The sequence below is a fragment of the Desmodus rotundus genome, chromosome 3, assembly GCF_022682495.2.
Source record: "Desmodus rotundus isolate HL8 chromosome 3, HLdesRot8A.1, whole genome shotgun sequence".
NCBI lineage: Eukaryota > Metazoa > Chordata > Mammalia > Chiroptera > Phyllostomidae > Desmodus > Desmodus rotundus.
In genome coordinates this window covers 69,555,174-69,578,898 of record NC_071389.1, presented here as the reverse complement: position 1 = coordinate 69,578,898, position 23,725 = coordinate 69,555,174, and the positions used below count along the sequence as shown (strand labels likewise).

The following is a 23,725-nucleotide window of genomic DNA, read 5'->3' as shown; positions in this document are numbered from 1 at the left end:
AGATGTATGGAAGTCCAACAATTAAGGAATTAAAGAAGCCACATTCACTCAGACAGGAGGGGAGCAGGCAGAGGCATGGAGAGGCATGGAGACACAGAATGGCAGTCCCACATTCACATGTGGTGGATAAAAATCAGGAGGGATACCTCGGGAGTGAGGGATCCCAGCCCGAAAATAGACCACCCAGCCCAGGATTCCAGCACCAGGAAGATAAGTCCCCATAACTTCTAACTGTAAAAATCAGGGGGATTGGGGTGGCAGAAGAAACTTCAGGATTCTTAGGAGTCCCCTCTTAAAGGGCCCACAACAGACTTGAGACTTACACAGGCTCACTCCCTCTGGTCTTCAGCACCAGGGCAACAACTAGAAGGGCACCAGTGGCGTAAAGGAAGAAACTTAAGTGACTGGCATCAGGGAAAGTGTTGAGACAGCTTCTTCCTGTATAAAACTCCAAAGGCCAGGCAGAGGCATTGTCCCCTTCTGAGCCCTCTCCATAGAGCGCCACAGAGTGGCAACACAAGTTGCCTCACCCTGGCAATTACCTAAGGCCTGCCCATCCAACTTACAGGTGCACTTTTCTACAACAGGCCAAGCTGCTAATACAGGGAGTCAAAGCAGCTCTAGCTAATACACAGAACAAACACAGGGAGGCTGACAAATTGAGGAGACAAAGAAATATGGCCCAAATGAAAGAAAAGAACAAAACTCCAGAAAAAGAACTAAACAAAATGGAGATAAGCAATCTATTAGATGCAAGTCAAAACACTAGTAATTAGGATGTTCAAAGAACTCAATGGGTACTTCAACAGCATAAAAAAGACTGAGGCAGAAATAAAGGTTACACTAAGTGAAATAAGGGAAAATTACAGGGAATCAACAGTGGAGTGCATGAAGCCAAGGATCAAACCAGTGATTTGGAACATAAAGGAGAAAAAAACATTTAATCAGAATAGCAAGAAGAAAAAAGAATTAAAAAAAAAAAAAAGAGGATAGGCTAAGGAGCCCCTGGGACAACTTCAAACATACCAACATTCGAATCATAGGCATACCAGAAGGAGAAGAGAAAGAGCAAGAAATTGAAAACTTATTTGAAAAAATAATGAAAGAAAACTTCCCTAATTTGGTGAAGGAAATAGACATACAAGTCCAGGAAGCTCAGACAATCCCAAACAAAATGGACACAAAGAGGACCACACCAAGACACATCATAATTAAAAGGCCAAGGTTAAAGATAGAGAGAATCTTTAAAACAGTAAGAGAAAAAAGAGTTACCTACAAAGGAGTTCCCATTACATTATCAACTGATTTCTCAAAACTTTGCTGGCAAGAAGTATTCAGAGTGATGAAAAGCAAGGACCTACATCCAAGATTACTCTATCCAGCAAAGCTATCATTTAGAATGGAAGGGCAGATAAAGTGCTTCCAGACAAGGTAGAGCTAAAGGAATTCATCATCACCAAACCATTACTATATGAAATGTTAAAGGGACTTATTTAAGAAAAAGATCAAAACTATGAACATTAAAATAGCAATAAATACACATCAACAATTGAATCTAAAAAACAAACTAAGCAAACAAGCAGAACAGAAACAGAGTCATAGAAATGGAGATCATTTGGAGGATTATCAGTTGGGAGGCAGAAGGGATAGAATGGGGGAAAAGGTGCAGGGATTAAGAAGTACAAATTGGTAGGCAGAGAATAGACAGGGGGTTGTTAAGAATAGTATAATAAATGCCCTGGCTGGTGTGGCTCAATGGATTGAGTGCCTGCCTGCAAACAGAAGGGTCACTGGTTTGATTCCTAGTCAGGGTACATGCCTGGATTGCAGGCAGGGTCCCCTGCTGGGGGAATGAAAGAGGCAACAGATTAATGTTTCCCTCCCTTCCCCTCTCTCTAAAAATAATTACATAAAACTTGTGTTTAAAAAAATAGTATAGAAAATGGAGTAGCCAAAGGGTTTCCATGGGTTATATGCATGACCCATGAACATGAACTTAAGGGGGGGACTGCTGGAGGGAATGGGGTGTACCGGGTAGATGGGGACAAAGAGAAAAAACTGGGATGACTGTAATAGCATAATCAATAAAAATATAGTAAAAAAAGAAGAAAGAAAGAAACCTTCAGCTGATGCTGAAACTGATGCCCTGAAAGGCAAAGGTCATTTTCCTAAGGTCTCACAAATAGAATGCACCCTGAGTGACCAGAGGACATTGAGTCCAATAACCTTAATAAAGAATAACAGTAAAGAAGCATTCAAGGGAATGTTTCTTTTTAATGGCCTCATTATAAAAGTATTAAATTTCAACTTCTAGTAAAATAAATTTTAAGTGCCAGAAGACAATTTTGAATATAAAGTTCAAAAGCAGACATGTTGATTTGAAAGACATTTGATATAACTCCTTTGAGAAACAAAAATATGAAATCTGAAATATGAATCTTGTATCTGTTTATTAAGATGCTATACTAAAAATGTTAGCACGTGCTCTACGGGAACTTGGTTTAAGTAGTTTCCTGGCTGATATGGCTTCCAGGCACCTTAAGAAAAACCTTCCTCTTAAACACAAAGTATGTTTACTATAAGCCTCAAAATCATCCCTGTAAGAAATTTTAAATAAAATGTCCAGTCCATAATCAACTCTAGCAAACTAGACTCCATAACAACAAAAAAAAGAAAATAGTACAAGAAAAATTTCCCAACTTTTGGAAATTGTGGTAGATTAAATACAGAGACAAATTGTTTGTGCTGCTCCTAAAAAAAGAGGAAACTATTTTCCCATTCTTGAATCTGGGCCAGGCTTGTGACTTGTTCTAATTCAACAGAATGTAGTGAAAGGGTTTCTGCTTCCCCCTTCGCCTCTTAGAACACTGACCTGAGACTACCATGTGAGGGACTGGTCTAGCCTGCTAGATGATAAAATGTCACATAGATAAGAACCAAGGGATCCCAGTCACCAGCCAGCACCAACCACCAGATATGAACCTTCCAGTGTAGCCAATCCTGTAGTTAAATGCACCTCATAAACAAACCCAGACAAAACCAGCAGAGAAACTGCCCAGCCACTTACAGACTTAAGGAGGGTAATAGTTCTTTTAAGTATTTGGGTGGTTTGCTACACAACTATAGATAACTGACATAAAGAGATGTACTTGTGAAAAGGCATGGGTCAAAGAAATCAAAATATATGTTGGAACGACTGATATTTATATCAAATGTTATTATGTTTGTAAAATGATATGGTTTACATATCAAAAAACCCAAGGGACGCAACTAAAGCAGTGTTTAGAGAAAACATTAAAACCTGTAATTCATACATTAGAAAAAAAGCTAAAAATCTGTAATCTATTACAGAACATTAGAAAAACAACAAAATTAAATGAAGTATAAAGGATAAAAGAATAGAGATAACAGCAAATAATTAAAAACATACACTCAATAGAAGTAAAGAAAAACTAAAAGCTGGATTTTTTTTTAATCTTTCAATGAACTTTTATTGGCCTTCTGCCCTGCCAAGGGATGCCCCACTTCTGCTGCCTTTAACACCTCAAAACTTTGGTGTCGTTGACCTCAAACACCACTCTGTCATCCACAATCCTTCGAATCGTGGTCTTTTGGATGGTTTGTAAGGAGGGGCTCTTGTCCAGGGCGTCAATAAGACTTAAGTCCTCCCCTTCTTCCAGTAGGCTGCGGTAGGTGGCAATCTCAGCCTCCAGCTTGACCTTGATGCTCAGCAGGGCCTCATACTCCTGGGCCTGGTGCTTCCCCTCTGCCCGGGGTTTGGGCCAGCTCTGACTCCAGATGCAGCAGGATCCCATTGAGTTGTTCCATCTGCATGACATAGCACATCTCCACCTCCCTCAGGCTGTTCTCCAAACTGATCTTCAGATTCCTCATTGAGTCCAGGTCAATCTCCAACGGCTGGACCATACATCTCAGCTCTGAGTGTTGTCTCAGTAGCACCTATCTCAGCAGTCTGCAAGGTGACCATGTGGTGCTCTCTTCAATCTGATGGGACGAATACTTGTCCAGATCCTCTCGGTTCTTCCGAGCCAGCTCATCATACTGGGCCTGGATGTCTGCCATGATTTTGCCAAGGTCCTGAGATTGGGGGACATCCAACTCCACGGTCAACCCAGAATTGAAAATCTGGTTTTATAGAACACTTACCTCCTCCTCGTGGTTCTTCTTCATGAACAGCAGCTCCTTCCTGAGAGCCTCGATTTCTGTCTCCAGCTGTAGCCAAGTGATTTTGGTGTCATCAATGACCTTTCGGAGCCCATTGATGTCATTCTCCACAGACCGGCATGTGGCCAGCTCTGTCTCACACTTGACTCTTAAGTCATTAGCAGCAAGATGGGCATTGTCTATCTGCAGGACAACGCGAGCATTGTCCACAGAATTTGCAAAGATCTGAGCCCTCAGGTCCTCAATGGTCTTGAAATAATGCCCCCAGTCTCTGACCTGAGGTCCCTTCTTCTCTAAGTGTTCCTGGATTTTGATCTCCAGTCTCCGATTCCCAGCCTCCAGGCTTCTCGATCCCTCCAGGTAGGAGGCCAGGTGGTCATTTAGGCATTGCATAGTCTCCTTCTCACTCTGGATGACCCCTATGCCCACCAGACCCCCGGCCATCCCTGCAGCCAGGCCCCTGGATCCCCAGCTGCCCCGCACACTGGTGGAGCAGGACACCAAGATCCCAGAGCCCAAGCCCCCAGTGCCTGCATAGACACTGGCCACGCTGCTGGCTGGCCCGACCCGGTAGCTGGGCAACTGCACGGAGCCCAGGGTCCGGTAGCTTGTGGCGAAGCTGGAGCATGTACTGAAGCTCATGTTGTTCAGGGAGGAAGATGAGAAGCCAAGACTCAGGTTAAAGCTGCTAAAAGCTGGATTTTGAAAAAATTACATTTTATAAACTCATGGCAAGATTGATCAAAATTTAAAAAGCAAGAGGGCAATATAAACAATATTAGAAATTGATCTATAGATTAGAAGCAACCCTCATCAAAATCTCAACATGCTGGTTCTAAAATTTATATAGAATACCAATGCAAGAGTGATAAGTAAGGTACTTCTCATATTTTATTTATAAGAGTCACTGCATGCATAAAACAGGGTTCCTCCAATACATCTATAAAATAGTGAGCATTAAATACTTATTTACTTGGTTCACAATGATACTTATGAAGAACTCACTGGTCACTACCAGAGGAACTAATGTATTATTTTTAAAATATGTATTTATTTATTTTTCTTCAGAGGGAGGGGAAGGGAGAGAGGGAGGGAAGAAACACTAATCATTTTCCTCTCCTACGCACCGGACCATGACCGAATCTGCAACCCAGGCATGTGCCCTGATCAGAAAGTGACCTTTTGCTTTGTGGGATGACGCCCAACTAATTGAGCCATAGCAGTCAGGGCCTAATGTATTATTTTAAAAACTGGTAAAGAAGCAAATGTCTACCCTGCCTTTTCTAAATGAATTGTACCACTGGGTAACCAAATAGTAGATAAAAAGGTTTTTTATGGACTCATTCCACCTTATAAATAAAGAAATAACAGCACTCAAATATCGCCATTCTGTAATCCCTAGTAAATTCATTGATCTAGTAGGCATCACACATCAGTGGTCGCTAAAATCACAAAAAGACAAACAATCACACACTATCCATCTCCTGATGCAAGTAAAGACCACATCAGCACCTGGGAAGCATTTCTGTCCAAAACCCAAAAACATAATCTGAACTTGATGAAGCTTTTAGATCCAGCTATCAATTTACAGAAAATACAAAGAATGAAGAAAAATTATGCAAATAGCATAATCCAGATTATGGAATCTGTATGTCAAAATACCTGGTTGCTTCAACAAATAAAATGTAAAATGGGGGTAGAGGGAGGAAGAGATGGCATTGGGACATGAAGATTGAGATTTAAAACAAAAACACAGGCACAACTAAATTAAAGTGTTTAAGAATGCACATTTCGGCAGTAAAATTTAAAAAACTAAACACATGCAATTACTCTAGAAGTCAGGATAGCAGTTACTACTAGGGGAGAGGAAGGAGCTATGATCGGGAAGAGGCATGTAGAAGGCTTCTAGAGTGGATGGCAAAGATTTACTTCTTGATCTGAGCAGTAGTTACAAGGGTATTTGTTTTGTTTAAAAAAAAAGTCATTAAAATACATCTGAAACATAGAAAAACAAGTGAAAGCACTGTGTACCCATTAGTACATGGCATGACTGCAGAAATAAAGTACATTGAAACCTTCAGGAAAAAAAACAAGTTAAAAAAAGTCATTAAATTATTTAAGTTTTATTTAGTTTTCTGTATTTGTGGTATAATATACAATAAAAAGGTTTAAAAATCTTAGAGCATTACAGCATGACTATATATTTTAATATTAATTCACTACAATAAAATTTTAACAATTAATTTCACTTTGAATTTAACGTAAGACTTTTTAACCCCTGAATAATTCTTGACTGTTCTTTTTAATGTAATTCTATCTGAAAGATTTGATTAAAATGCTTTCTTCTGTCTTTTACCTTCTACATGGCTATTTCAAATTCAAGAAGTCTTAGAATTAGGTACCATTTTCCTGATTCCTCACTGGTAAAATGAAGATTATAAAACAACTATCTCAAAAAACTGTTGTGAGGAATAAATGTAAACTATGTAGAATAATGTCTAAAAAAGAATAAGTGCTCAAGAAACAATTAACAGTATTGTCTCCAGCTCCCTGTCCTTGCAGTCCCTTCTCAAATCGTAACTCCTGCAGCTCCACGTCTTTGCTAAAGCTGTTTTCCCTCCCTAGAATGCCTTTTACCCCACACCACAACACTATATACATGTATCTCTCTTAAGGACAAGCGTAAATGTGCAATTTCTTCAGGTAACAACCTGAAGAACTAAACATTCCCCATTCAGTGCTCCCTCACACAGACTTTTGTTCCGACCACACACATCCAGTCATACTGAGTTGCACACATTTTCTATGTATTTCCACAGACTTGAGTTCATTCAATTTGGTATCTCAATGCCTCGCCTACTGACACACAACAAACATTCAACAGAAGGTAAGGATAAATGTTATGTTTCTCCCACACTGATATTTTCTCTAGTGGGGGGAGAAAAAGTAGCTAGTTTGCTGAATCAGTGATAAAACACATACAGAAATATATTAACCCATCAATTGTGAAACTGGAAGTTATCTGATATTTATGTAAAACATGGGACCATACCATGCATTCATTCTGTCCCATGTTTGTTTCCACCACCACCCCACTCCTTTACTAAGCAACAAAGACCCTGGACATTATTAGGGGGGAAGCAAATTGATACTATAGTTGAAAACACCTTAAATCTAATTTCTTGATGCAACAAAACTGTACTCATAGGTCAATGGAGAACAATATTGTAAATAAAATATTACCAGATTTTTTTTAAACCAGAAATTTGGTGTGAAATGTCAAAACATAGGATTCTTTCTTTCAATAGTCTGTGAGTTTCTCAACTGCACAAAAACTTGTTTAAGTTTTAATCTTCCCAAGTGTCCAATACAAAACTAGCATTCAACAGTTCTGTCTTCTCCCACTATACAATCCATCTAGGAAGGAGACCTATCTTATCCATCACTGTGTCCTCAGCACCTAGCACGAAATGCTGAACCCATCATATGACACACAGAAGGGCACTCAATGTTTTCTGAGTCACAGCCTGATCTTTGGGTTCCTTTCTTTGAGTGGTTCACTGATTCCCAGGCCAATCTACTTCCTCCAATCCTTGTTCTGGAATGAGGAAAAATCTGATTCTACCTCAATTTCTTCCTTTCCAGTACCTTAAGTTCACCTTCAAGAGATACTGAAGAAGGACAGTAACACTGAACTTTGGAGTGAGAAGACTGATGTAAATTGGCATGTAGTATTTTTAAAAGCAAGTTTAAAATATGCCTCATAAAAAGGAAATGCAACACTATGCTAATGCCATATTAATCAAAGCTAAGATGCATCAGCTGTAAATTACATCCTAATTTCAGAGAAGCTGAAATGTGAAAAAAAAATATATTTAAATGTGAAAAAGGGCATCTTAGAATCAATGAAATATGACAATAATCACAATACAGGTAACAATACAGGTGTTTTGTCCCTTCTTTTTTCTAGTATTCAAATTTTTCAGTGTGTGCTTTTCAGATAAAGCAAAAATATTTAATTTTTAAAACTGAAGCATGAAAGTATTTAATTTTAAAACAAATTAGTCCTACTCACTAAAGATACCTTATAGGACCATACTTTTTCTTTCTGTGGAGACACCATGTCTCATGTTGCTTACTTCACAGGTTTATGAAAGTTTTCAAAATGTTTTAAACAGTGATATGCAGTGACATAGAAACAACGCATGATGATTAAATGACTAAATTATAACTTACCAAGAGACACTGCCTCTGTCCACACAGCACATCCATTTTCAATGGCAACAGATAACTTCTTAAGCATAGAGTAAACCATATAATCTATGTTTATGTGTAGTACTGTGGTACCATCACAGTGGCATGTGACACTGCTATATACTGATACATTCACAGATATCCAATTAGATAATGATGATTTGATGAGCTTTATTTTCAACTTTATAGTTTAATTTAATTGCATTAATTCAGGACTGCTAATCTAGCAAGAGGATAACATATGCATATTTTTAAAAAACACCTTTTAACATACTCACTACAGTTTATCTAACGAGGCTTCAAATCATCTTAATATGTGTAATAGTTCCCCTAAAGAGCACAACCAACAGTTATCCAAAGCATTTTATCCTTAGGCTATGTTCTTGACAGAGATGCCTAAAACAACAGTGATTTCCTCATAAAAATAATTTTTTGATGAAAGCCATGTTCTTAGGCAAAGACCTGATGCCTAATTGTTTTTGTAGAAATAACTACAATATGCCATTTTTAAACTACTCTAATACTTCATAAAAATCATTCCAAAACAATCACCCTGGCTGGTGTGGTTCAGTGGATTGAGCGCTGGCCTGTGAACCGAAAGGTCCCCAGCACTTCCAGGTCAGGGCACATGCCTGGGCTGCAGGCCAGGTCCCCAGCTGGGGGACATGTGAGAGGCAAACTATGATGTACATCTCGTGCATTGATGTTTCTCTCCCTCTCGTTCTCCCTACCTTCCCCTCTCTTTAAAAAAATAAACAAATAAAATATTCTTTAAAAATGTGCATTCTTGCAAATATATCTTGCAACATTATTTTACACCACTAAATTAGTCAAAAAATTAAAACATCCCTTAATGATGATTACAGTATTAAAGTAGCACTCATTCATAGTACTCTAAGGCACAATTCTTGTGGAATTTTTGTAGCTCAGAATGTTCACACACTTTCCACAAACACTAAGGGAAGTTCATAACCTTCCATTCATTAATCCTATTTCTGGTAATATATTCCAAGGAAGTAATTCAGCAGAAATATTCATTTGCAAAAATATATAATATTACCTATAAAAATTACAGATGCTCAACACTTATGATATAGTTGCACAAAGGAATATTTATGTATTTCATTAAAAGTATACTTCTTAAGTTCATGTAAAAACATAGGGAAGTACGGTTTAAATGAAAACAGCAAAACATGTACCTTATAAGATACTAATAAGGAATAAAAGTAATAAAGATAAAACAACATGTGTTATGGTGATGACATGATAGATGATATTTTATTTTTTTAAATTGCCTTTAATGTTTCCACTCTACTGTTAAATGTCAAAGCAAGTTACAAAATAATGATACCATTTTTAGAAATTTCTAAGACTTACTTTACCCATGCATGTAAGAGGGGCCCAGCTCTTAAAGAGCTTGAAATATACTTAAGGTGACAACATTTAAGAAAAATGTGTTATTTAAAACAACACTAACCAGAGCCCTAAGAAGGGAACACTTCATAGTTAAAAGTCACTGAGCAAACATTTTTTGAGAGCCTACTATTTGCCATCACAGTTCTAGCCACTGGGACTATAACAATGAAAAAAACAGACAAAAACTCCTGCCCTCATGAAGCATGAGTTCTAACAGAGACATACAACACACAAGGTAAATATGTAAAATAAATAGCACATTTGATAGTGAGAAGTGCTAAGGAAAAAAGCAAAGCCAGGAAAGTGGGCACAGTACATGTGTGGAAGATGCTATTTTAAACTTAATGGCAATGGAAGGTCTCGCTGTGAGATGTCTAATGAAAGATTGAAAAGCGGAGGAGTAAGCAGTGGGGACTTCTGGGCAAAGAGCATTCCAGGCAGGCGAACAGCAAGTACAAAAGCCCTGAAAAAGAATGCCTGGCCAATGATGCTAATGTGCCCAAAACTGAGAAGTGTGATTAATCGAACATTCTGTACCCACCTCCCCCCACCGGTAGACCACACACAGCGACACAGTTCTGAGAACACTGCTGCTGACCAGAGCTGCCATTAGTGGGTTTCAGTACACAGCTGCTTTTCCTAGCAAATATTTTAAGGCCTTCTTCACCTATGGTTGCTTAAGCATGTCCTTTTTATTCTGAGGATCCGAATGGGGCCAGAGCCCACCCCTACAAGACGTACTCTCCGTTCACTACCCTGACGGTCTCATGCACCTACAAGCCCCTCTCTTGACTCATGCCTGTACTTGGCAAAACATTCAGTGGGACTGTGGAAATGAGAAAAGTGGAACCCCCTTCCAGAGCTTGATTTGAAAAGAGATCTCAGGAAGGAAATTATGTAGGAAAATTGTAGAGAGGACAGTGGGGAGAAAGCGCGAGGCACAGAAGCTACAGATATGAGAACATCCAAGAAGGCCCAGTAACAGGCCACAGGGCTGAGAGGCTCAGGGAAAAACAGTTAACAGATTTCCAACAGTGGGAATGTTTAAAGAACTTGTAAATAAAAGAATGTCTCTATTTTCAGCTATTCAGTATGCTGAAATATAATCCCTGCCAGTACTCCCAAAGTTTCAATAAAACTCTACTACAAATACCTGTCTGTGACTGATGCTTTAAAAGAATGAAGACGGATATCAAAAAGACAGACTGAAAAGACAAAATGTAAGTGGAATCTAAAACAGAGCAGAAGCAAAGAAGGGAAGTAAGGGGGGTCTAAGAAAAACACAAGCTCCCTGAAACTCCTCTGAAATACTTGGGGGAGGAGACTATGTTCCGATCATCTACAGTTTGGAGCTTTGAAAAGGATGAAGGATCACCCCATGAGCTGGTGGACTTGGCTACCCCCTGATAACTGACAGCTAGAGAGACCACACCCAGTCAAGCAAGTAATCGATAAAACAAGAAAGGTATCTAAATTCATGATTCAGAAGGTGAAAAGGGGGATTATCATCATTCAAGAGTTGTTAAATATTACTTCATGGGAGGGGTGACCCTGACCTAACCCTTAAAGGTTAAGAATGGAAGAGCAGAAGATACAGATATTCCAGGTATCACTAATATCATGAATAAAGCTCCAAAGCCAGGAGTAAGTGTGGCCTGTTCAGAGAACATTGCAGCAACCGGCCTGTTTGGAACAGAGACTACCCATTGGCAGGCAGTGACATAGAAGATTAGCCAGGTAAGGTGAGATCAGATGGAGAAAGGATCTGAAATCCAGGATGAGAAATCTGAACTTTCACAAGCATTTTATAAGAAGGAAAAGAACTGCTTTGTTCTCTTTTTAGTTTTTGTTTTGTTTAAGATCATAAAATACTTTGGCAATGTCAATGGGTCCTTTTTCCTGCCTTCTAAAATTGGTCCACTGATTTCCCACTACCCAGCTCATATTACATACCCCGAGTACAAAACTATCAAGTCTATGAAGATAATGTCTCTACTCATGTCTGTACTGATCCCCCATCTCCAAATGCCTGTCAAACAAGCACCCTGCAAGTTCTTCAACTATCCCACATCATTGGTCTATCCCCTGCCATGTGCAAACAAGGAATTTAAAAATGACTCGATCTGTACCCTCAAGAAACTGAGTCTGAAATAGGCAGAAGCCACAAAAATGATCTAATACAATACACAGTGGTAGCTTCTAGAGTAGAGGATGCTTACAGTATCAGGAGAGCTGAGGACAACAACATCAGTTTGGAGATCAGGAAAAGGTAGAAAACACGTAAGAGAAAGTGTGGACTGACCTGAGTCTTAAAGGAAAAGAAACATCAAAGGGTGGGGAGAAGACCTGGGGGTGGCAGTGAGTACCATCAGACTGCAAGGGCTGGGCAGAGACTGCCGTCCCCGTCCTCAGGTCCTTGTCCTCAGAGATCGTTAATCCCTTGTGGCTGGATGAACAGAAGTAGTAAAATGCCACATCATAAACACCATTCTCTCATGCTAAGAATTTTGTATTTTAGAATAGCTGAAAGATTTTAATGGGAAAAAATAACATGATCATATTTGTGTTTCTTAAAAAATAGAAGATGGATTGAAAGGGCACCACAAAGCTTTTTTTCTTCCTAATATAAAATACAACAAAAATCCGATAAAGGCTGCTATACATTCAATTTATCTCTAGTTATCCATTCCTACCCCTTTTCTAAGCTTAGCTCGCATCCTTCATAAAGCCTTCCCTAACTCCTCCCAAACACATAATCTTTTCCTTTCTCAGAACTTTTATGGAACACCCGTCTGTACACTGCATTGTGTCATCACCTAATTTACATTTTTGCCTAATTTGCATTTAAATCTCTTCTCCCTAACAAGTATGTAAGCTCCCTGAGGGAAAAAAAATTTTTTAATGTTTGTGTAATACACACATACCACCCTCTTCATCCCATAGCACCTAGCATAGTAATACAAAATGCTGAAACAAATAATGCCTTTGAACTGAACACCTGGTCTCCTTCATCCATGAACAAAAATATTCTACTAGTCCCCATAAATGAGGAACAAAATAAAATGTATCACTAGGCAAAACTAAGGTGAAATAATTAGCAGTGTCAGCAAGAAATGAATACAAGGGAACTTTCTGGGAAGATGACAATGTTCTAATTTATAAAATGTACACGTTAGACTGTTGTACCCATTTATTTAAAATACATATAACTAAGATTAGTACAGTTGAGTATATACAAATTTTACCTAAAAGTCTGTAAAAATAAGGGGTTGGGAACAAGGAGCTGTAGATAAAACAAGACTTGCAGAATATTGATGGTACTTGTCAGGTAAAATATAGACGGGTTCATTATATTATTCTGCATCTACTTTTCTACTTTTTAAAAAGTAATATGCGAAAAATTCCATAATAAATAGTCGTGTGTGTGTGTGTGTGTGTGTGTAAAAAATACTTAACAGGGTGAAAAAACTGCATTAACAAAAAGTAACTCAGAACATTCAGTTACTCTTCTCTTAATATTTGAAGTAATTGACATTGTAACTTTTAAAGTGGTTTTACTGGCTCTATTGCCTACCTAATTCCAAGAAATATTGTCTAAGGCAGACCTACTGTTGATAGCATAGACCAAAAAAAAAAAAAAAAAAAAGAAGGCTGAAAAGTTACAGGTTCCTTAATTAAGTACCAGAGAATAAAATTAATTAGCCCTGTTAACAAATACACCCAAAAATCCACGAAAATTTAAAGTTAGAATTTTCTGCCCTGACTGGTGGAGCTCCGTGGATTGAGAGCAGGCTGCAAACCAAAGGGTCGCTGGTTCGATTTCCAGTCAGGGCACATGCCTGGGTTGCAGGTCAGGTCCTCAGTGGGGGCATGTGAAGGGCAACCACACATTCATGTTTCTCCAGGTCCTCAGTGGGGGCATGTGAAGGGCAACCACACATTCATGTTTCTCTCCCTCTCTTTCTCCCTCCCTTCCCCCCTCTCTGAAAATAAATAAATAAAATCTTTTTTTTAAATTTAAAAATAAGAAAGTTAGAATTTTCTAATCTTCAAACTGTGATACCAAAGATAGCAATTGAAGAGCTATTCATAGATTAGCTTTGAATCTATGAATAGATAAGACCAATAATATATGGTCTTATAAATCAGTAGCTACCTTAGCTGTAAGTAGAAGAGACATAAAGAGTTTCCGGGAAGTTGATAATATTCTCATGTGGGTACAGACCTAAGTGCTTATTAGACAAGTGAGTTCTATTGGTGAAAATTTTTCAAGCTCTACACTTAAGATATGTGTACTTTTCTACATATAAGTAATAGTCCAGTAAAGCAAAGGTTTTTTTTTAATCATAAAAGTAAGCAAAACTTTAAGGGTTGTCCTCAAATTCCCGCACCAGTACCGAACACCTGTTTTATGTACTGAAATACTTCTCTGCAACAATGAAATTCAAAGTGATTTTACAGCATTTAACACTTTCTATTGGCATATTATCAGACACTTGCAATTGGGGACTCAAAGTATACAATCTAACAGAAAAATCTGCTTATATTTCTCAGAATTAATCCTTTTAAAAGCAAATTAAATAAACTTGAAAATGTACAGTGCTCTTTTGTTCGAACATGCAAATCATTTTCAACTTTGTTACGCAGATTTAGGAAGGAAGAGCAAGACCATCGCTTGGCTTTAGTAAGATAAAGAAGATAGCAGAAGGTTGGTTAAGAACTTCATGGAAAAGGCCACTTGTCAGTGTTTTAGTCCAAAGTCTATTACTAATCAGATATTTTAGGCAAACCAGAAACAGAAGGCAACGGTACCTGCCCAGAGAGATGAATGAAATAAAATGCATGAAAGCAGTATGCCAAGTTAATATTAAGTATCCAATGACTGGAAAGAATGCTTGGGAAGTAACCTCATTCATTTGCTGAGAGCAAGGGTCTCCCAGCAAATAAAAAGTTGTCTGTAATCCCGCAACAGTAACTCAATTCTCCGCCTTCCTCTAATCTTATAGCCTCCCTAAATTAAACCTAAACATTAAAATTCTTTCGAGGGGGGAAGCAGAGGAGTATAACCAAAAAGGATCTCGATCCTCGCCTATCACACCTGCAGAGCCAGGGAAGGGAAACTTGCTTTCGCGATGAAATGTCAGGGCGTTCACTGACCAACTCCAAGACGACACACTTTAGAAAGCAATTCTGCCAAGTGGATCCAGGATAGTTCACAGGAACCATTCTCGCGACTTCAAAAGCAACTGCTAGGGAATCGTGCCAAACATCGTCCGAGTGACTTAGACAACAGTCTCCAATCCCCATCCTCAAACACACGTCCACAAAGCAAAGCCATCGTGTGGCAGGAGATGAGATGGCAAAACTAGTACACACCCAGAAAGTTAGTAACAGAAACGAGGTGGTTTGGGGACAGAGTGGGGGGCGACAGCCTGGAGACAGAGGCACAGGTTTTCCATCGGGCGCAGAGGAAATACCTGCACTTGGGCGGCCGAGTAAGGGGCCGGTGCGGCCCGCAAGGGCGCAGGGAGCACGAAGGACGCCGGCGCCGCGGACACACCCGGACACCCTGACATTGGAGCCTGGCAGCAGCCGCGGCCCGCGCTCTCTGCGATTGACCCCGCGGGCAAAGGGACAGGTCCGCCTGCCACCAGGCGGGGCGGGAGAGCGCGCGAGGGGCCCGGGAAAGCGGCGCGCCACGGGCCTTCTTACCCGTGCAGGCCGAGGGCGCGGCGCCGCTTGTGGAGCAGGCAGAGCACCAGGAACGCGGCCCCCGCCAACGAGGAGTTTCGCGCCGTCAGGTACTTGCTGAAGGCCGCCATGGCACCGCCTGAGCCTGCGAGCCAGGGAAGGGGCCGCGGCGCTGATTGCCTTAGCGTAGGAAGCGCGAGGGTGACTGGGAGGAGAGGAGCGCGCGAAGGGAGGGCGGTGCGGGCCGCGCAGGACCGCCCCCTGACGCGCGCCGCCGCGCCTCCCGCCGCCGCCGCCGAAGCCCACCTCGGGTTTTGGCTCGGCGGGAGCGCGCGCCAGCGCCACAGAGGCCGGAACAGTCCCGGGTGCTCTCTGCGCAGGCGCGGACCCCCGCAGAGTCTCCGGCAGCGGGGGCGCGCAGAAGTCAAGTAACCTTTTTCTGCGCTGCTTTACTCCTCCGAGGCCTGGTCGCTCGAGGCAGGAGCAGGCTCACCCCTACTCCCACCTCCGCACACACATGCCTAGGCTTTCACAAGAACTGGAAAAGCGGGCCTGGACTGCGCCGGGGGTTTTACGGGACCTGCCACTCCACGCCGGGTGATGGGCCGTTACCACCCTCTTAAAGGGGCCCGGAAGGAGGGCGTGGCCCCATCACAGAACATTTACATAAAACTGTGGGCTCGGCAATCAAAGATGAAAACAACCGTCGGGAACTCCGAGGAAATGTAGGGAGATCTGGAAAGAATGACTACAAGTCGAAAACCTTTTTCCAAGCCAGTGTTTTCCAAACCGTGGGTTATAATTTCCAGGGGACAGTGAAATGAGTTTGGCAGATCCAGACCACCTCTTTTTGTTTTTTAATGAAATTGTAAAGAATAGAACACGATATAAAATCTCAGAATGCACGTGTAAAGGAGTTGTTTTGAAATTTTTATCCAGGTCTTTTGTATGTATGTGGCCCGAGTAAGTGACATGAAATGTATTTCTTTACGTGGATCTTATCAAACAAAAAGTTTCAGAAACACTGTTCTATGCAAAGAGACATTTAGAAACAATTGTGCATTGTGTTAAAGCTGGCATTGCTCCCAGGATCTGAAGAGCATTACAGATTGTAGCATTCCTCTCCTGTCTGGCCCTAACTATGCAGAAATCGTTATTCCTAGCGTTTAGACTGGCATATGTACAGTAACGGAGTTCCTGTCTTCGGTTAAGGAAACTGGAGAAAAGCAGTGCGTGTCAGTCAATATGAGCACAAAACCTTGTATAATATACACACATATTATAGTAGCCTACATGTTAGAGCACAGGTGGCAAACACAAGGCCCGGAGGCCGAATCCGGTCCTCCACATTGTTTTATCCCACCAGGCCCTTTGTTTCTACCCTGCGGCAGCTCCAAGCTCTCACTTAACAGTTAAGGAGTAATTACATTCATACAGTCCTAAAATTACATTTGGCCCTTTGAAGGCAACCGCGAGGCTGACGTGGCCCCTGGTGAAAATGAGTTTGACACTCCTGCTGTAGGAGTTAATAAATGTTTATCATTGTTTTAAGCCACTAAATTTTGGGGTATTTTTTTATGTAGCTGATATGATTTAGGCCATGCTTTGAAAAATTGACTGAAGAAAGGGGCTTTAAGAGAAGATATAATAACAGCAAAGACACAGAGACAAGCAGGTGCAAAGCAGATGCAGGAAGATGATTAAGTCTGGTCTGGATGGAAGTTCAAGGAAGGGTGTGAAATGGGAGAAAACGTTGAAATGTGTAATGGAGGTCAATGTTTAGTGGAGGTAAATGTTTAATATTTAATTCAGGTTTGGGACGAATAGTAACCTCAGCTTTTAGCTGAGGAAGACCATGCTAGTGGCAGTGAGTAGGATGGATGGGAAGAGGAAACATCAAGCAGAGAGACCAGTTTGAATACTCTTGAAATAATCTAAGTGAAAGGTTTTAAGCATCTGAGTCAGGACAACACAGACCAAACAAGAAAGGACTTTGGGTTCAAACTGGATGGGGGTGAGTTATTTAATGGGGACAATATTTCTAAACGACTCTGAGATTTCCTGGTCAAGTGCCTGAGAGGATGATAATATTTACCTGAGGTCAGGGGCAGAAACGTGATGTGTGCTTATTGGGAAAGATAATGAGATGCAAATGAATAAATTTCTCACTAGTTTCTCAACACCAAGATCAACTCCAAGATCCTTAGCATCTTACACAAAGGCAATTATGATATAAGCTCTGCCTACCTCTTTGAATTCCTATCTTGGCACTCCTCCCCTCCAATAGATGTATGCGTTCTACCTCTGCCCCAGGAGACGAAAGCACGCTGCTATTCCCCTCTGTTGTCTTTCCTTGATTATGCTCTTCCCTCTGCCTGAAATACCAAACTCTTCCTGCCCTAACATCCTCACTCTCAACTCAGTTCAGCCTTTAAAGTGAGGTATTAATGGCCTCCTACTCCAAACTCTCTTTTCTGACCACTTCCTCCTACCCCCCAACTCCTGCCAAGTTAATCACTTCCTCCTTTGTGCTCCTTCTGTATCATATATCATTCTGTTAATGTATAGTAGGGAATCTGGAAAAGCAGGTCTTAAAACTTTTTTTTAAGAGAAACTGCCAATCGTTTCTCATTACCTTGACAAGGTAAACATGTCAAGTCACCAGGAACAGATCATCTTTGCTTAAAAAGGAGTCACTTGAGAAGTCCCCCTTACTGATACAAATGGAAGAATAGATAGGTACCCACTGCACCAGGGAAACTATGCCACAAGACATCCCGAGACTGCTCCTCCAAATAGCCCTACTTTCAGCCCAAACCTGAATGGGGAAAGTTTGCATAGGAGAGCCTCCTAAGCGGAAAGAGATGGTGATCTCAACCTTTCTTTGTGAGGTTTAACATTTTTAGGACCTCCTGATTGACTGAAATAGTCCTGTCTCACTAGCACAGGTCCCTAAAGAGAAACTCTTCAAGAGGGATAGGAAGTCTGGGCTGATGAACTAGTTCAACAACAGAGCCCCAAGGCCACCAGTAGAGTTAAGTTATGAAGGCCATCCCAATTCAGTCACCTAGGAACTACCCGTATTTCGGGGAACATTGTCCCAGCATAGAGAACCTTGGGGAGTCCATGCTACAGCCACTCTACAACCTGTGCACCTGGTACGCTGCAGCAGTGAAACAAGAGTGCTTGGGACTGAGGAGAGCCAACTTGGAATGACAACACCAGCTAGCAGCCAGATTTTTATTAGCCAAAAACTTAGTCAACAGCCCTGACCGGCATGGCTCAGTTGGCTGAGCATTTTCCCACAAACCAAAAGGTCACTGGATCAATTTCTAGCCAGGGCACATGCCTGAGTTTCAGGCTGGTCCCCAGTTAAGGCATGCGAGAGAGGCAACTTGTAGGGGAGCTTTGCCCGCAGAGCCCCCCATCCACCGCGGATAAAAATAAATCTACCAAGACATGATCTGCTTGGGGAGGAAAGGTGGCCGATCTCTCAAAGGAGAAGGACCAAGAGCCTTTTCCTCGATGGGCTTTTATTGGGTTCATTTTGCACAGGAATACAGGTAAAGCTCATCAATCATTCAGGCAGTAAGGATCAAACACTAGATAACATACAAAGAACTATGAGGGCTTACTCTGAGTCAGGGTCAGTTAGCTAAAGGGCCTTAAAACTTTGGGAAACAAACTCATTTCATGCTTGGACCCTTATCAGAAAACTGAGGACATTCTTAGCAAAGCAGGTTTCACAGGGTTTTATGTATTCTTTCTTAGGCCTGATTGCCCAGGGGAATCCACCCTTTCCAGCAACGGGCTGCACCGCCCTCTGTCATTGTTTCAGGCTTAAGTCAGGCAGGGGAAGTAAGGCAGCCAAGAGATTAGGAGACTTCTTGCAGATAGAATGAGGACTCAGGCTATGTCAAAACTGAGAGGCAGGGGTCCATCACCCCCTTTTTCTATAGCCCCCCAAGTCCTTCCCTGAGGGCCCCCTCGTAACCATGCCTGTCTTTGGTCATCCTTTCCTTGAGGAATCTTACCCGTCATTGGCTAACTGGTCAGGCTCCGGGCCAAGCAGGGTAAAGTAAAGTGGGCAGGGGCAGCGCCCCTGCCAAGGAGATAAGCTTTGTCTCCTTAGTGGCTTATGGTCCCAAGGTCTTTGACTTGGCCTTATCCATGGGGGGTTTATAGCTTCTGAAACCAGGCAGGGCGGTTCCCAACAGCAACTGATCAGTGTTTCTCTCACACATTGATGTTTCTCTCCCTCTCTCCCTTCCGTCTCCTCCCTCTAAAAATAAACAAATAAATAATTTTTTTTTAAATTCAACCAACAAACTACTTGGAAGTCTCTCTTATCTGGAAACAAGTCTAATAACCTCTTTGGGCTGAGTTAGCTCCCATAGTTTTTGGTGAATTAGATGAGAGAGGCAGGAGCAAAATACTGGATTTCCTCATAAGGGAATTAATTGGGAAATTAATTTCAAATAAATATGAAATGTTATGTGACTTTCACCCCAGACTAATAAAGCAGGTCATACTGATTAAAAATGTATGAACACACAGTTGTGCCTCTTGTGTCTTTACAGTGTGTACATACATCCTCAAGCCCTGTGGCATGTTGGCACATAGCAGGCACTCAGTAAATATTTGTTAAACTAAATGAATTGATTCTGAAGTTCTGAGAGGAATGCCCAGTGGAAAATGTCCACTAGGTAAGAAAAGGAAGGTCTAGGTGTTAGGAAAGAGGATTCATACTAAACATTTATTCATATGAAAATATTTGTTGGTGATTTACAATGTGCCAGGACCTGGGGCAGGGGTGAGGAAAACAGTACAGTGCCCTCCCACAACAGTCTAGTCGGAGAACAGTTATTAATCAAATAAATATAAAATTCCAAATGTGGTAAGAACTTTGAATATACATTTAGAAAAATATAGAAAGACTTACAGGTATACAAAATAGGTGAATCCTTGGAACTGAATGAACTGAATAAGAATGAAAAAGAACAGACAGGTGAGAAGAGGGATGCAACCATGTGAAACCCCAACTTTTGAAGGACGGAGGAAGGAAACGGAGCCAGGACAGAGAGAAATGGGTACTGGTTAAAAGGGAACCTGGAGGCATGAGGACCATGGCAGTCAAGAGGGAAGGGTTTCCAGAAGAGTGTAAGAATCTTAAATCAGATTATCAGTAAGTATTGGAGATACTGTCCTCCGTGAAACCTTTTCTGGACTCCTTTTACCTCTGCCTGGTGTCCCCACTGTATCCTGTTCGGATTTCCATCATGGTGCCTGTAATGCTTCTTTACTTAAATGTCAGCAACTATCACAAGGGAAGTGTCTAAGTCTTTTTCTTTAATCCCACATTATCTGAAGAAAAAAAAAGAATTGGATCCACACCTTATGCTTTAAATAAAATGAAGAGAATGATTTCTAAATTGCTCCAAAAAAGAATACAAAGTAAAACAAAATTTAAAGACCCCATAAAACTATTGGAAGAACATGTGAAGAGTTATTATTCATCAAATAGTTATCACAACCTTAGCAGGGAGAAGACCTTTACAAATACTGAAATGCAGAAGCCACAGGGGAAAAAAAAGTTGATGTTTGGCTTGTTAAAAAATAATTTACTCATGACAAAAATAAAAACACTGTAGACGAAGCAGAATGAAAACTGTAGGGGAAAATTGCACTTCATTTCATAGACAAGTGTTGCATTTTCCTAAGAGAGCCTTCAAATCAGTAAGGAAAAGTCCACAAACTAAATAGAAAAATGCGTACAGAATATGTAAGAATATGCATAGAATAAAAATCTAAAATGACTCAAACATAGGAAAAGGTGCTTTTCATCACACATAATAAGGTAGAAAATAAAACTTCACTGAAATACAATTTTCACTTACCAGATGGACAACTATCCCAAAGTTTAATCATATAATATGTAATATTTTATTAATATTTCTGAGAGGCAGGTAAATTAGTACAAACTCTAGAACAATTGATCAATAGCTTTAAAATACTTGCAAATGCATATACTTTCTGACCCAGTGGTTTCTGTCAGGGAATTGACTCTGGAGATGCACCTCCCACATAAGTGAAATGGCATAGCTATAAAGCATTTTTGTAAAAGCAAAGAATTGGGAACATCCTGTTATCCCCATCAGTGGAGAACTGTTTAACCAAATGTAATGCAATATTATATATCCATTAAAAGAATGTATATGCTAATATGGAATAGCCTCTGAATATAATGTGAAGCAGAAAAAAGCCAGGAGCATATTAGTATGTAAAGTGTTACCATTCGTAAAAAGAGTAGAGGGGGAGTAATATATACTTATTTGCTTATAGATGAATATAATATCTTTAGAAGGATACTATAAGTATAAAGATACTATAAAGATACAATAAGTTGATAATATTGACTGATTGCAGGAAAAGTAACTGAGTGGGGTAAGAGGCAGAACAAAAGCTTTGCACTGAGTAAATGGGTACATTTTAAATTTTTAACCATGTGAATATATCATCTATTACTTTTAAGAACATTTTTAGCCCTGGCTGGCATGGCTCAGTTGGTGGAAGTGTCATCCAGTAACCAAAAGTTTGCCATGTCAGTGCCGGTCAAGGCACACGCCCAGGATGCAAGCTCGATTCTGCCCCAGTTGGGGGAGCGCAACCGGCAGGTCAGTGTCCCTTTCTCCATTGATTCTCTCTCTCTTCCCCTCTCTCTCAAAAGAGAACAAAATAAACCTTTTTAGAAAAAGAACATTTGTTAATGAAGTAAAAATCACGTGACATAAAATTTTAAAACCAACAATTCAGTGGCATTTGGTAGCATTGACAATGTTGTCCAACTACCACCTTTACCTAGATCTAAAAATATTTTCATTGCCTCAGAAGAAATCCCGTGTCCATTAACCAGTCACCCACCACTGTCTCCTCCCCCAGCCTCTGGCAACTACTATGGGTTTATCTATTCCAGATTTTTCATATACGTGTGATCATACAATATGACATTCTGTGTCTGGCTTCTTTCACGCAGGTTCATCTACATTGTAACATTTATCAGTACTTCAAGGTTCATCTACATTGTAGCATTTATCAATACTTCACTCCTTTTTATAGCTAAGTAATATTATATTGTATGGGTGAACCACATTTTATTTATTCACTTGTCAGCTAATGGGTTGTTTCCACCTTTTGGCTATTATGAATAGTGCTGCTGTGAACATGTATGTACGATTATTTGCTTGAGTACCTGTTTTCAATTCTTTTAGGTGCATACCTATGAGTAGAATTGCTGAAACATATGGTAATTCTGTTTAAATTTGGGGGGATGCCACCGAACTCTTTTTCAGAGCACCTAAACCATTGTGTATTCCCACCAGGAATGAAGGTTCCAATTTCTCCACCTTCTCACCAACACCTGTTAGTTTTTGTTTATTTGTTTCCTTGTTTGTTATTATAAACATCCTCATGAGTGTGAATTGGTATCTTTTTCTTTTTTGTCTTCACCCAAGAACAGGTTTCCATTGATTTTTAGAGAAAGAGTAAGGGAGTGGGAGGAAGAGAAAGGGGGAGGGATAGGGAGAGGGAGATGGGGAGAGACAGAGAGAGAGAGGAAGAAAGAGGGAGTCATCAGTGTGAGGGAGAAACATTGATCCATTGCCTCCCATGCTCGACCCAACTGGGGATCTAGCAGGCAACCCTTTGGTGCATGGAATGATGCTCCAACCAACTGGGCCTTGTGGCCAGGGCATGGTTAGTATCTTGTTTTGGTAATGATTTCCCAACATGCTTGTTGGCCATTTGTGTATCTTCTTTGGAGAAATGTCTGTTCAAGTCCTTCAACATTTAAAAAACTGGGTTGTCTTTTTCTTGTAAATTGTAAAAGTTCTTTATATATTCTGAATAGTAGATCCTTACCAGATATATGATTTATAAATAGTTTCTCCAATTCTTTAGGTTGTCTTTTCACTTTCTTGATAATGTCCCCTAATGAAGGGATCCACAAACTCTGTGGACCAGTACTGGTCCAGGCCTCATAGGAACTGGGCCACACAGCCGGAGGTGAGCTTGAACATAAGGCACTTGAATCATCCCAAAACGTACCTGACCTACCCTCCACTGCGTATGTGGAAAAATTGTCTTCAACAAAACTGGTCCCTGGTGCCAAAAAGGTTGGGGA

The 23,725-nt window shown here is 40.6% G+C and overlaps 1 protein-coding gene and 1 pseudogene across 2 annotated transcripts in view; both read right to left on the bottom strand.

Annotated features, from left to right (window-relative positions):
• Positions 1-16,092, bottom strand: part of ABCD3 (ATP binding cassette subfamily D member 3) — a 68,346-nt gene extending 52,254 nt beyond the window's left edge. Inside the window, exon 1 of one of the 2 annotated variants that reach the window (XM_024565362.4) lies at positions 15,568-16,092. In XM_024565362.4, coding sequence (XP_024421130.1) covers positions 15,568-15,677 — 110 coding nt within the window. In that variant the 5' untranslated portion in view covers positions 15,678-16,092. The remainder of the gene's footprint in view (positions 1-15,567) is intronic. The other variant, XM_045199452.3, reaches the window with a different exon arrangement.
• Positions 3,537-5,137, bottom strand: LOC112309075 (keratin, type I cytoskeletal 18 pseudogene; annotated as a pseudogene).
• Positions 16,093-23,725: the final 7,633 nt, after the last annotated feature.